Raw genomic sequence first — 15739 nt, forward strand, 5'->3', positions numbered from 1 at the left:
TGCATAATTTCTGAAAGGAAATGTAATATACTTTTTCTTAAATATTTTTATTAGGAATTAAAAGCTAAATAGAAGCATTGTATGTGAGTGGGGTGGTGTATCTGTGTATATAGTATTCTTTGTTCTATCATTGTAGAATATCTACATAAATATGATAAATATGCTCTCATTCAGCATATAGGCTATATACTTTTTGTTCAATAAACAAATGCTTATTATATTTCTAGTATAATGTTTTTGAGGTTCATCCATGTTGTAGTATGATTAAGTACTTCATTTCTCTTTATGCTTAAATAATATTCTATTGTGGAATGGTATATATGTTACATGATTATACAAAATTTTGTTATTCCTTCATTAGTTGAAGATTTGGGTTGCTTCTACTTTTTGGCTATTGTGAATAATGCTCCTATTAGAACTTGTGTAAAGGTATTTGTTTGAAACCTGTTTTCTTTTGGATAAGTACATATCTAGGAGTGGAATATCTGGGTCATATGAAAATTCTATGTTTAGCTTTTTGAGGAACAACCCAACAGGGTGGCTAAAATTCACAGTGTAACAGAGTACTGAGAGAAAAGAGCCACAGAAATAGACCTTCAGAAATATGAAAGGTTCTCCTTGGGTCTTCAGTTGAATACTAACCAGCAGATGCACTGGAGGAAACTACGTAAGGAAACTAGGTACAGGGCCTGGTGCTCACACAGAGCTGGGACTAGTTCCTGCTCCTTGTACCTGGAATGGAAAACCTCATAATTCACTGTGCATCATCTAGAGTATTAAGAGGGTTTTGCCTAAGTTGTGGGACAAGATTACCCCTAGATTAGGTGGTGATTTGGTCCCACCTCATAAAGCAAGACTCCAAAATATTGGACTGTTTCCAATAACCACATTCAAGGACAAAGCTCAAGAATATTTGTAGAAATGAAAGACAAAAACACCCAGCAAACAACACGGTAAAATTAATAATGCTTGACATCTCACAAAAATTACCAGGCATGCAGAAAAGCAGGACAGTATAATTATATTGAACAGAAAAAATAATCATATCAGGAATGACACATACTATAACCAATAAAGATATTAAAATAATAATTGTAACTGTCTTCCATATGTTCCAGAATCCACAGGATTTATTCAACATACTAAGTGGATACTTGGAAGATATAAAAAAAAAAAAATCTAACCTTAATTTCTGGAGATGGAAACTATAATGTCTGAAATGGGAGGTCTACTAAAATCTTGATTCATATACGTGGAAAATTCTATGTGTAGTGTCCTGAAATCTGACTTGAACCACCAAAATGGAGGGTCATGGCCCCTCAATCAAATTCTGGACTTGAATCAATTTACAAATCCAAGAGGGGGAACTTGAGAAAGGACCCTGCTATATTATAATTCTTTTTACTATAAAATTTTTATATTGTGTGACAATGAGCTCAGACTCATGGAATTCAGCTGTCTTGACAGGACTGTGGATTGCCCTTTTGAAAACTCAATCATGGTATCAGCTAGGTGGCAATACCTTGTGAGACTGGGGCAATGTCCCCTAGGTTGTGGTCCATGCTCAAATCAGACTTAACATATTGGTGCTCTTTCTCCCATAACCAGGATTTATAGATCTTTAAATTGTAAATCCAAGGGCTGGAAATGGGAGTGGCTCCTCTTACGATTGCCCTTGGTCTAGAGGTCTTATTGTTATTCCTTCATTAGTTGAAGATTTGGGTTGCTTTTCCAAAGAAAAGAATGCATCCACCAGACAACAGAATAAAGAATCTATTGAACTAGAAGTTGAGGCTGCCATCTGGCCACCTTGGGCTCCTCGAGCCTCTGAGTCAACAGGATGAGAAAGGAATTACTGTGCTGGCTGTGGTGACTGATCCTGTCTCTCAAGGAAAATTGGGTGCTATTATACAATGAGGGTAAAGAGGATTTTTCTTAAATACAGGAGAATCCCCTAGGAGATCCCCCTAGGGCATCTCTTTCAATTCTCAATTCTCATCTCTTTCAATTCCACTGATTAAAATCAGTGGAAAACTACAATGACTCAATTCAGGTAGGAATTCCAATAGCTCCAGAATCTTCAAGAATTAAGATTTGGGTCATCCCAGGTGGCAAAGACCCAGAACCAGGTAAGATGCTTGCTGACAGCAAAGGGAATACTGAAAAGGTAGAGAGAAGGCTCCCACGCGGGGCTCGAACCCATGAACTACGATATCATGACCCCAGCTGAAGTTTGACGGTTACTGAGTGAGCCACCCAGGCACTCCTAAAGATTTTGTATCCTCTCCTGGGGAAAGAGGTTGGAGGGCTAGCATGTTTTTATTCTTACAGGGGATAGTTCATTCTGTTATATCATTATTTGCAATATGCTATGATTTTGCTAGTGTATTTATTTGGTGATTGAAAGTGGTTTAAGAAGCTGTGTATGGTGTCAAGGTGAAAAAGAGTTGTCTGTGATGGCTTGGTGATATGTCAACTTAGGGTGAACTACATTTCTCAGAATTCCTTGTCTAGTATGTTTCTAGTTAGGGTAGTCTACAAGGAATATCATTTGGTGACAGTTGGAGGACAGAGAGGAAGCAGCAGCCACTTTGCAGCATATACACAACTTCCTCCAGCTATTCAATCAAGCAATAGTCTAGGGCCTGATGTGAATGGATTTTGGAGATGTGATTAGAGTTCTAATTTCCAGTTAACCAAAAGGGAGATTACCATAGGTGGGCCTCATTTAATCAGGTGGTAGCTATCAAAGCAACTAGGTCTCTGAAAATCAGAAACTTAAAGCAATTGGGCCTGCAATTGCTCTCCCTCCCCCCTGTATTTTCCCTTCCTGAGTGACCATCTGTGGACTTTGGGCTTGTTTAGCCAGAGCCCACAGCTGTGTGAGCCAATTCCCTTAGTATCACTATCACTATCTATCTGTGTGTGTGTGTATAAAATAAAAATTTTTTAAATATATATCCTAGTGGTCTGCTTCTCTGGTTGAAGCTTGACTGATAGAGAATTAAAAGAGATTTAAGTAACATATGAACCAGTTGTATTTATTGGGTAGAGGTTTAAACAAAATGTAAAAAAACGTTGTTAATACCATTGAAAAAAAATTAAACACAGACCAGACACTTGATAGAATTAAGGAGTTTTTGCCAATTATTTTCAATATAATAATGGTATTTTGGATATTTACAAAGGATATAATGTTTTCAGAATAAAAATGTAATATTAGATAGTTAGAATTTGCTTCAAAATTACCCCAAGAAAGAGGTGAAATGAAATAAGATTGACCAGGAGTTTACAGTTTTGAAGGTGGGTATACAGTACATGGGATCCATTATACTCTATCATCTCCTCTTGAATAATTATGAATTTTCCATTATAAGAATGGAAGTTTAAGAAAAAAACAGTTGTCTTAAAGCCCCCAATTTGACCTTGAGAAGAAAAGGCTAAGTAAAGGCTCATTATGCATTTACTACTTTTTCTACTCCCACTACAGACATTAGATAGAACTGGTATACCAGCCTGTTCTCTCTCTGTCTCTCTCTCTCTCTCTTTCTCACACACACACACACACACACACACACACACACACACACACACACACTTCTTTCTACACCAAATGCACATAAACATCCATATATAAAATGTAGGTTTGTTAATAAGTAAGCTCTATGCATTCTCAATTACACGAAATAAACATGGATAAAATAATTTAGAATTACATGAAGTCAGTTAAACACTTCTGACCTACCATAGAAATGCTTACAGAGTGAAACCAAAAGATTAAATAGCAAGGCAGAATCTGGCAAGGTAGAGTATGGTAATGCATTTTTTTTTTTTTTTAATATACAAGGAAACCAATTTCTTCTTGTACTTATAAACACATGTAACATTATTATAAGACAAATGGAACTTTCTATTACTTGACCTATAATAAACAGTGGAAATAGAAAACAACATTAGAAAGAAGCCTTGACCAGAGACATTAAAAGCTTGTTTGGAAGTCAAGAAGGACTAAGACTTATTTTAACAGTAGGAAATAAACCCAGAGAAAATGTGAATAATCCATAATGTAAGCAATTCTCTGATGCTGTTTGTGGGTCCAATGTTTATCATCTGAAGATGTATTTCGTTATATTTATAATGTCTCATTTATTATTTCTTCAATTCACTTCATCTTGCTACATACAGTACTTCCGAAGAAGACTTGTCCTATCAAAATGATTGTTTCCATGTTAAAATGTGAAAAAGTAAAATTTAAAACTCTATCCTACTACTTTCTACCTCTGTTCTTGATCTCTGGTCTTAGCTACAGCTAAGAATAGTATAGGTAGGGAATTAAAACATCATGAAGAGTAGAGGATATGGGGATGTACAAATTTTTTATACTACAAGGCAATATGAGTGAACTATGATAAACATTTATATTACACTTGGGGAAATTGACATACAAAAGAATCCGATGAATAAAAAAGATTTTATGGTTTATAATTAGCAGGCTAAAACAAAAAGTCAAAGCTCTTGAGTATTATTAAGGTGACCATATAATTTACTGTTCAAACTGGGACAATTTTGAAGGTGTTGAACATTGCTCTGGAGCATATGGCCTAAGCCAGGACCAGAGCAAATGGAGACTCAAGATCACTCCAGGCATTATAAGAATAAACGATATTGATTCTTCAGATGAAGATGTTTTATGCATGTAACAGATAAGTAATTTCAACTTAGTTGATATAATATATGAATATTAATTATGGTTTCCTTAATCTTCTTTTGAAGTTGTTTTTCCTAATTTTTTCTGTTTATCATTCTAACCTCTTTATCATTTATTGTTTTACTCCAGCAATTCTTCATATTCAAATGGCTTAAAAGATGAAACGGTCACATTTTGAATTGTGGTGCCAGTAAAATATCTTAACTATAGACTTCAATGAATGATTGCTTTTAAAATGCAAAAACATAGAGAATATATCAAATATACTCTTTACCGTACCAAATTGTTTTCCTTGGTATATTATTTTCCATTGTGTCTAAAGCACATCTTCAAAATGTGTATTATTAACAGATTTAAAAATACATGTTAATGCACACAGTATGTACTTTGATGTTGACAATTTTCTTTGTAAGATTCTATGAATGGTCATAAACATACCGAGATAGAAATTGGTTTTTAGAGATGTAAAGAACATCTACCAACTCTCCCATTTTATAGATTAAGAAACTGAAAATCAGAGCAGGCAAATGAGTTACTCTAGGCCACAAAGTTAGTAGGTAGAAGAGTCAGAACCAGAATGTCAGTTCAAGGTTCTTTTTTTTAAACTTTTTATTTTGAAATAATTCAAAAAGTTGCAAAGATAAAAATTCCCTTATAGCCCTCATGCAGATTCTCCTAACACTTATCTTTTACATAAACATGTACCAATTATCACCAGGTTCTTTTTATTGCACTGTGTAAGTGTGAGTTCAGGTTTATTGTCTTTAAGGTAAGTGCGGAAAGATGTATTTTATAATATGTAGAAAAATGCTAGAAAAATTATCCATCTATTACAGACCAAGGAAATATACTCAGTGCCAAAAAATTTAGGATTCTTTCTAACATTAACATATCTCTTTATCTACCGGGATGACATAATCGCAACTGGAATATTAAGGCTTGGGGACTTTTTGGAATAATGCTAATAACACATTTATGTTTCTATATAAATTAGGGTGAGCTTTCATATACTGTTTCATAAACATATTCGCCAACTGTGAATTTATGTGATTAAATACATAAACATAAAAGCTGTTTGAATTTTTAAGAAGATAAAGTTTAATAAATCATTTTCTAAGAAGTGCAATCTCAGAAAAGTATTTCTAATCAATATGTCTATTTATAGAACTTGTTACACAACCCCAAGATGTGGGATTAGGTGATAAACTCTTCAGTATATACTTGCTTCTATATTCTTTGTAGTGCATTGGATGAAAAAATAATCAGAATATGTACATTGATTCTTCATGTCTTATATTTTAAAAAATTAAAATGTATTTTTTAAAAACAGAAAAAAAAGCCCAAATTATTCAATCTTCTTATAATCAATGGTTACAATATTTGGATTGTGAAAATTATAAAATCTTAATTTCCTCGGTATCTTAAGCTTCCCAGATTCTTTCATATTTATTTGATCTTTCCAAAAATGCCGTGCATTAGTTTTCTCATTTTCCTTTTTCCTACATTTATGTTGATATTTGTAACAAACTGTTATTGCCCAACCCATATCTCCTTGCCCTACCGTTTCAGAGCACACTGGCCTGATTTTCCATAAAGGTGGGGGATGTGTCCACAGCAGGGTGTTAATTCCCTAGCATTGCCAGCCTGTGTAAGGGCAGAACAGATTCCAGCTGCCAGAGAAAGTCCTCAGAAAAAGATGCAGCTCTGGCAATTGAAGACTGGCCAGCAAGCATTGAATTCATAATGTACCCAAGGAAAAGACCTCCATCAATGACTGAAGGGAGTTGGTGCATATATATCTGAGTTTTCTCACATTTTGAGTGGGTTAATTCTGAAGCTACTGTTTTAAATGGTTTCTTAGGAATCCCAGTGAGATTAAGCTCTGTTTGCTCACAATGTAACTTGCTTGGGTAATTCACCCTTCATTGCCTTCCTTCCATTCCCTGTCTCACTTCCCCAAATCCCTACTGTTTCCTGAAATCACTTTCTAAAATACACTATTTGCACTTGAATCCTTAACTCAGGATCTGATTTCAGCAGAACACAAACTCAGAAAAGTTTCCTAAAGCATAGACTGAAAAGATACTCATGTAGAGGGAATATTTATGTTCTATAGTTAACAGGATTTATTGTAGGAAAGGCAGGAGGATGGGGACAAATGGGTTTAGGAATATTTGTGGACATCAACTACCTGCGTTTTCTCTACAAAGCCAATCATTATTACTGAAAATAGATTATCTTGTGTCCATATTACTCAGACTAAAACTCAGGAAGAAAAAGAACCTTACTGAAAGTCAATAAAGACTAGGAATTTTGTTCTTCAGATTAATATCATTTTCTATCAGAGTTGCTTATATTCATAACTCATCAACTAATTCAGCAATGAAAAGTATACACGTTCTCTTGTATCTTATGGTATTAGAAAATAACATTAAATTTGCAGTGCCAATTGTTTGGTTAATTAAGAAAATAAAATATTTCTTTTCAGAGAATTAAAAGGTCAAATATTTCTATTATATTTTTCAAAAAGTTCATTCAAGCAGTTTATTTGTACCCTAAGAGGTACAGCATACTATAAAGTGGGAGCTGCTTTTTAAAAATTTCCTCAGGTTTATTAGCTGGTAAAAAAATGCAGGACAAGAGATCAAATGTTTATGTCTGTTTAATCAGAATGGTGGAGGTATATAGTGTGAAATGGAGAAGTATCCTTTCTTAAAAAACAAGAAAATACAAGAGAATAAAGGCTAGAATGTACTCTCTGATAACCTTCATGGCCAAATCATAATCATAGCTAACTGACCCTTTGAAGTCTGAGCAGGTCTTAGGATAGTCTGTGTAATTCCTGGCATGCCATAGTTAAATAAATTATTGGTAAGCATGCTATCCACATTTAAAATCATACCTTCTGCTCCTAGGCCCCATGGAATGGTGGGTAATATTTAAATATTAAGTCTGAAGAAGGAAATAAGAGAAGGGTCAAATAAATAACATAAGAATACAGTGTCATGACTCTCAGTAAGCTTAAGTCTATAAGGCAATTTAACTTAGCTCACTTTCAATTTAACTTACACATGGCAATGACAGATATTTTCTAAGATATTTTAAACATATTTTACTTATTTTTAGAAATTTGGTCAGTTTCCAATTCTCAGTCTTTTCCAAATTCAAAACTACATGATACTGAATACTTTGTCCAAGCTTTAATACAATATAGCTTTGAACTATTTTCATTTTTGTATTATCTTTGTCTCCTGTCTTTTACTGTTTTAGAACAATATAGTAGCAAACTCCAGCCCTTTTCCAATTTTTTATTTAAAAACATCCTTGCATATTTTTGGTACACTTCACAGAACACTTTGATTACACAATGTCTGGCATCAGCTTTTTCTATCTTGACTACCACATCCTTATTCCAAACCCTGATTTTCTTTCATCACAGCTCATTTTTTTGTTGTTGTTTTAAATCCAGTTCCGTGTATAAATCCTCTTTATTCTGGGCATAAAGGCTGTATCATGGTTTCCTATTACATCATAGATCAGATAAAAATTCTGGGCTTTTAAAGGTTCATAGACTTTTACCAGTTATATACTAACTTACCTGCTTTCCCTTTCTTTGAGGTCTCAGCATTTCTTCTTCTCTGACTTGAGGCAAAGTGTTTTTCATACTCCAGATAAACTTTTATTCCCAAACTAAATGTTATTTTTTCCCTTGTTCAGCAGACTATCATCTATCTTTCATCACTTAAAAAGCACCAGAAATCCCAATGCCTCCTAGATGTTCCTTGAAATAAAGGATGCTGTGAGGAGGGTTAGTATTCTTTTTCATTCCCTCCTCAATCAGGAATTAAATTTTATTCTATTCGCTTTGGTGATTGCCTCAGACATGCAGGTATTCTTGGTTAGAATATCATAAATTACAGTGAAGTTCTTTATTATGCTAGCTTTTACTAAAGGCATCTTTCAGGTTGAAGTGCTGTAGTGAAAAGTACAAGGAAGGAGCATCTTTGTTCTAGAAATGTAGTGAATATGTTCATACCTTTTCACATCTTTCAATACATTATCTCATTTGACTCATAAGACCTATGGGAAGCAGAGTTACAGCCCCTGCTTTCAGTGGAAGGAACTGAAGCTTTAGTGTCCTGCAATATTCCAAGAGGATAGACTTTGAAATCAGGAAGACCTGAGTTTGAATTATTGCAACAATGCTTATACCTGTGCGGCTTTGGATTATTCATGTCTCTAAACCTAAACTGCCTCGTAAAATAGGTACAGTAATAACTATATGATACACTGCATGTAAAGAGCATCGCATGTAAAATGATTCCTTGGCACATGGAAAGCACTTAATAACCAGCCAACATGTTAAAGGATCTGCCCAAGACACTTTTAGAACATGCCTGCAAGGAGGTGAAACCAAGATTTCGGGCTCCAGAGCCCATGTGTTTCCATTATCCCTAATTCCTAGCGCGCTGATTAATTAAACAACTAACTTGATAGATGACCTTGAGCAAAATACTTCACTGAATCAGTTTACTCATCTGTATACTGAGTCTTTTCAGACTTTCAATCTATTGCAGCTACGATATTTTTTTTCTGTAGCCTTGTACACTTGATGTTCAGACTCCTTATATATCCAAGATCTGTATAATCATAAGCTGTGCACATTGCAATGAGTTTCATTCCTATATTCATACTTAGTTCAATAATTAGTTTTGTGTACACTCAGCTGTTGCCTGTCTTTAGTCTGCGTACCAGCGCCTCTGAGGGGGAAGACCCATACCTAGCTTTATTTATATCCTGGCTTGCTCCCGAAAGGATTAAAGGCAGCGAGCGACACTAGAAGTTCCCTAACGATGTTACACAGTGCTACCAATAAATACTCTTTTTATGAAATCGCCCCGTAGAAAACCGCCGATGAGTTAAGATGATGGCTCTTACCTAACTCTTAAAAATAAAAACTAATGTACCTAGCTAGAAGTCCTGGAAGCATATAGTTAAGGTTCTTTCTTCAGCCTTGACGCTGTCTCACCCGTTGTCAACGGTCACTCGAATGCCCTTCTCAGACTAGCCAAAATTGTCGCCACTCCAGCACCGGCTTGACCGAGATCCCACCCCGCCCCTTCATTCCCTCTCATACCCAAGTTTCCTGATTGGGAAGGGGCCTGAAGAGCCTTTCTCACATTCCCATTTTATTGGCTGGCACGGCTGTCAGTAATCTCTGCTTCCCGCCTTCTAGCCTAGCGGGTTTCTTGGACCCCTTGGTTTCTGCGACAAGCCGCTTACGTTTGCCTGAGCCGTGTTGCCGGGGACCGGCGACCTTTCACCCCTCCCTTCCCACAGGAGCGCCCCAGCCCCCGTCCCCTCCCCCGCCGCCTGCGCGCGCCCCCGCGCACGCGCTTAGCCCGCGCGCACACACGCACGCGCATACACACAGCCTCCCCCCCCCCCCCCCCCAGCCCCCGCCTCCGGCGGGGCCCCCTCCGCCCCCGCAGGCTGAGGCATCAGCGCTGGGAGGCGGCAGCGGCGGCGGCGCTGCTGAGAGGCAGGGACCGGAGCGCGAAGTGTGTGGGAGTCTACGAACTCAACCCCTCTCTACCCTCCCCTCGCAGCCATCCCCCTCCCTCCCCGCCAGCCCCCCCTACAAGCGGGAGAAATAATGAGCGAGACCGGGCGGCAGCAGCAGCATCGCCGAGCAGCCCAGGCAACGGCAGAACCGCTCCGGCAGCGGCGGCGGCGGCAGCACCAGCAGCGGGAGCGAGCGCAGCGCTAGCGCGGCGCGGGGACCGCCGCGCTCCTTCCCGGCTCCTGCCCTCCTCCGCCGCTCGCTCCTCTCCGCATCCACCTCCTTCCCCTCCTCCTGCTCATTCACTCTTTCCCTCACTCTCCCCTCCTCCTCGGCTTCTCCCCGCGCCCCGCCAGCCCTCGCGCTCTCCCACTCCCTCTGCCCGTCCTCCCCGCTCCCCTCCTCCCGCTCATTCACTCGCCCCTCTCCCTTCACTCTCTCCCCCTCTCTCCTTTCTTCTCCTTCTTTCACCCTCCGTCTCTCACACCCCCTCCATTCCCCTGTCTCCTTTCTGACACTGCACTGCAGCTGCTCCTCAGCCCTGCCCCCTCCCCAGTGAGAACAAACCAGCAACATTGCTTTTTTTTCCTAAAGAGATTTCTATTGATCCGATTAAAAAAAAAAAAAAAAAAAACCTTAAGAAACCCCAAACGCAAAAAAAAAGAAAAAAAGCCAAAACAAAAGGGAGAACCTTCTCCCCGTAGCAGCGGCAGGAACTGCAAACATGATGGCGGCAGCTCCCATCCAGCAGAACGGGACCCACACTGGGGTTCCCATAGACCTGGACCCGCCGGACTCGCGGAAAAGGCCGCTGGAAGCCCCCCCTGAAGCCGGCAGCACCAAGAGGACCAATACGGGCGGTGGGTATCGCTTCCACCTCCCCGCTGGCCCCATCCCCCGCCGCCCGCCCCTGCCTCCCTCCCTCCTGCCGGCCTCCCTCCCTCCCGCGGCCCGGACACCTCCAGCCCGAACCCGGCGGCTCCCGCGCCCCTGCCCCGCGCCCCCTCCCCTGCACCTGCCCCGCACCTCGCTGTCCCGGACACATTTCCATTTCTCTGTTTATCATTCATCAAAATGGCGACCGGTTTTTCGGAATAGACCTATCTTTCCATTTAATCGGTCTAAAGACTGACCATTTAAATATCCTAGACCTGGGCAAGGGGGTCCGTTAAAGAGGAGGAGGATGACCCCCGAGTGAGGTGATGGCCGCTCGAAGATGCGCGCTGCATTTAACAGTCTGATAAAATAAATAAATAAATGGCACTTGGGTAGCGGATAGCAAATGATTGGGGCATCGGAGAGTTTTTCCCTCTCCATCCCCTTGCTTTGGGCCACAAGTAGTATGCAAAATCTTGATGAGTGCATGCTCTTACCGCACTTACACTGTCGTTGCAAATATCTCATTGATTTGTCTTCAGAGGTGTGCATACGAGGGTGGGGGTGTCTGGTACTGTGACTTGTTAGTTTAACATCCTGCGCTTCCTGGGAAGATGAGTTATAACGGGACCGGTATCGCTTCTTCATTTGCACTGGAGTCATCTTAACAATGCACCCAATGCATCGAGGCAGAGGTGAATTTATCTACAGCATGTACATTAGAGACGGATGGGGGTCTTGCGAATGGCACACCCGCAAAATTTAGAACGTTTATTCACATAAGCTGGATTTACTGGGGTGTTTCCGATTTAAGACTTGATCAGTTTGTCAGAAATTAAAGTTTATGGAGTTGGCTTTATATTTTCTACATTTCATTTCACTCTTTCTTGGTTCATCCACTTCCTCTGTTTTTAAAGCTGTGGCTATTTTGTAGAAGTAACATAATCTGTTTGGTCACTTTTAAGTGTATTTGATATAAATGACTCCTAAGCTTTTTAGTATTGGCAGAATTCTTCTTAAGGTCCTTTAATTAATGAGCTTAAACGAGATCATGGTAGACTAAGAAGTGCTAAAGAAATACACCAGGATTAGTTAGATTTGCCAGTTCACATCACTTTGAGTTATTTCCTGGCAGTTATTGCAGACTTGGAATACACCCTACAGTTTGGGTGGATTATTTGGTAGGAGAAATGTTTGTTTTGCATACTTTAAGTAAGATATAGGCAATGGCTGATTGTAGTCCTTAGGTGTTTGCTAATGTCAAACCAATATAGCTCATCACTATTTACAGTCCTTTTACTTATTTGTATTGCAATATGGTAAGTGAAGGTTTGTCATCATATAAATCTCTGAAGTTTTGTTAAAGGGTCAGTTCATTTCATTTTACCATAGTAACCACAGATAGAATTGGAAGACTTCCATGTTTGGAATAACAACTGGAATTTAGTCATCAGTTTCTACAGTGCTGCAAAATAATAAAACATGTTTAGATTTTAATTCCAAGTTTAAAAGTATAAATCCTACAAAATGAGAAACAGTTTGTACCTATTTATTTTTCAGTGTAATTGGCTTACTTTTGTTCTTTAAAAAAAAAAAAAATTAACCCCATATTTCCTGCAGCTATATGCCCAATGTTTTAATTGCTGTTTTTCCCTCTTGAGGGTGGAGAGGGGATAGAGAGTTTAAAATTATCATGTTAACCAAATATATTTCTTTGCATTTTTCAGAAGACGGCCAGTATTTTCTAAAGGTTCTCATACCTAGTTATGCTGCTGGATCTATAATTGGGAAGGGAGGACAGACAATTGTTCAGTTGCAAAAAGAAACTGGAGCCACCATCAAGCTGTCTAAGTCCAAAGATTTTTACCCAGGTAGGTGCAATGGTGAAGAGATTGTTTGATAAATCCCCAAGGAAATAAAGAGAAGATCTACGTGTGTTGTATGTTGTATTGAAGGAAATTCTTAATAGTATAGACTTTATTTATATATTGTATTTGTGGAAAATTTTAAAGAATATTTCCACTCTTGATTATGTTTTGTTTCTATAATCGATATACTGTGTCTGTGATTTAGAACAATTACGAGATAACATCTTTTGGGTATGTCTAAATACTTCTTTCTAATTAGGAAAAAACTCTAAAATTTAAAGATAGAAACATGGACAGCTGGCATCAGGAAATAGGGTTCTTTTGAAGTTTTCAGACATCATTGTAATGACAATTAGTCTAGAGTGAATTCAGAAGAGGGGGTAGGAAGGCTTCTTAAAGAATGGACCATTTACTTCTAAATCCATTATGTACCTCTTTCTGCTTCACTGCTTTGTTTGTTGGCCCTGGAGTGAAGTAAAGAGGACAAGTGCTGCCTCTTCAGATTTTTAAAATACTGCGTTTTTAGTGTAATTGTGACAAGGAAATATATTATTATGTAAGAAGTAAAGTAATACTTCAAAATTTGTGTTATGAAGAGCTGTATTGGATTAAAATCTGGTAACAGTTGTGTGGTACTATAACCTACTGGAAAATGGCAAGTTTCCTAGGTGGCATAATTTTTTTTGTACTTTTCAGTGTGTGTTTTTTATTTCAAGTGTTATACAGTTCTCTGTGTTTTATCTTTTTCTTTTTATCATTTTGCTACTCATTATATGGATTTTAAATATAATTGGATAATCTGCATAATTGAATAGTATATCTCTTAGATAAAACATTAACTGATTTGCTTTTACTCAGGTGTAGCTTCTGCCATTTTTTTTGGTTATTTTGTCTTCATGGCCATAAAAAAGTATTTATTCAGTGCTGAGGGGACTGATACTGCTTCTTCCCTCCCCGCCCCCATAGAAAAACAAAGCTCATTTGCTTTCAATGATCTAATTTCAGTAGAATTCTTTAGTAGAGGATTTCTTTTTCATAGCCAATTGATTGGTGGGAGAAAATGGACCATTATGCTAGATAAGAAGGTTTTAGAATGGTTGAAAATATCACTTAGATGTATAAACTAAATGTAGTATATTTGGTAAACACTACAAACATTAAGCTAAAATGTAATGTCTTAGATATGCTGTCCTTCGAAAGTTTGTTCCTGTGAGTGTAGTTTTGTAGATGGCTTTCCTTGTCTCTGAAACTTTCCTTATGCATTAAGAAAGTTTACTAACATATTCACATTCATATGTTTGAAAGGTATATTATGATGAAAAAAATCAGTGTGGAATTGTGAAAACCTTAGTACAAATAAAAGCATTCAAAAGAGCTTGATTGCAGAATTAATAACGTGATAGTTCTAGGAAAAGAGCTGCAATGGTAAATTAAATTCACTGTCAATAGATGAAAATGAAATAGCTTTTTTGCATTATACATGAGGTGGTATCAGATGTGCAGGGATGTTACAGAAAATTGGTGTTTATCAAGGATATTCCAAATAGTAAATTAAATGCCTTTTCATTTGAATATAGTTTATTTTCAGTGGGTTTGAAAGGGTGCACCGAGAATTAGATCTTTTGTTTTTAGTCCACTTAGTTATACATTTTTTTCTTATTACATTGAAATTGCTTATTTTATTTATAGTTCTGAAGCACGTTATTCATATAGAACAAGAATATCCGTTGGAAAAAATGGAAAACTGGAATGCGTTGAACAAAATTTTGTGTGTGTAGTGACGTAACCTGATCAAATGTGATTTGAAATGTCTGGATAAAAGAAGGCTTATACTCTGCCTCTAACAGGTGGAAACCAAGCACACGCTATGGAATTAATTTTAAGGATAAAGTAAAGCCTTGTAATTAATAAGAAGTTGTATTAATTCTGAACACTTTAATTTAAATATGGTATTACTGGATTATTCCCTATTCAGACAGATACATCTCTCTTCTTCTGACAGACTTCAATTTTAATAGTCTTTCTGTTCACACTTGACCACAAGCCTGTGGAATTATCTAAGGTCCTGGTATTCTTCAACATAACAGCCTCTGAGCTACTTTCAACTTCTCGTACTCAGATATATTTAAGGGATACTTACCTGCTCATCTCAGATGAACCAAATTATAAAACTGTGATTTCTTATCGCCGAGTTCTTACAGGATTATGCAGTAATTTGGAAGCCCATTTTTGTGTTTCATATATGTATTTATGACTCCTCTATTAGAGTGAACATGCCTGATGTTTATTTCATCAAGAATCTTTCTATTTCTTGTTTGGTAAGACAGTGTATTTGGGGAAAAGTATACTTTAGTTGTATAACCTAATGGATTTTCTCAAATTACCTAAGTTTCAAACAATGTAATTGTGTTCGGAAGGTTTAGTTAAAATACTGATGTATTTAACACAGACTTTCTTTAGGATGTATAAGCCAGTATACAGACACACTTTGGGGATATTTTAACAAATTTCAACTCAAATGTATGTCCATTGTTTTTACTGTAGCCAATATAATATACTCATATTTATCATATTTGTGAAGTTTTTTGTTTTTTGTGTTTTGCTCAGCTTGTATCTTTAAAATATCTTAAACAACCTCGCCTTTCTGAGTAATTTTTAATATTTATGGTTGAAATCAAAACATTTTTTGCGCATTAATTGGTGTGATTTAGAATTTGTAGAACT

At 37.5% G+C, this 15739-nt stretch overlaps 1 protein-coding gene across 4 annotated transcripts in view; it reads left to right on the forward strand.

Moving 5' to 3' along the window:
- The first annotated feature begins 10429 nt into the window (after window positions 1–10429).
- Window positions 10430–15739, forward strand: part of NOVA1 (NOVA alternative splicing regulator 1) — a 150814-nt gene continuing 145504 nt past the window's right edge. The window contains exons 1-2 of one of the 4 annotated variants that reach the window (XM_086710015.1): window positions 10430–11131; window positions 12875–13018. In XM_086710015.1, coding sequence (XP_086566141.1) covers window positions 10996–11131; window positions 12875–13018 — 280 coding nt within the window. In that variant the 5' untranslated portion in view covers window positions 10430–10995. Of the gene's footprint in view, window positions 11132–11628; window positions 11843–12874; window positions 13019–15739 lie in introns of those variants that run through there. The other 3 variants (XM_086710014.1, XM_086710016.1, XM_025919295.2) reach the window with 3 other exon arrangements.

Source organism: Puma concolor, chromosome B3, assembly GCF_028749965.1.
Source record: "Puma concolor isolate L17-30 chromosome B3, mPumCon1.1.hap2, whole genome shotgun sequence".
Classification (NCBI taxonomy): Eukaryota; Metazoa; Chordata; class Mammalia; order Carnivora; family Felidae; genus Puma; species Puma concolor.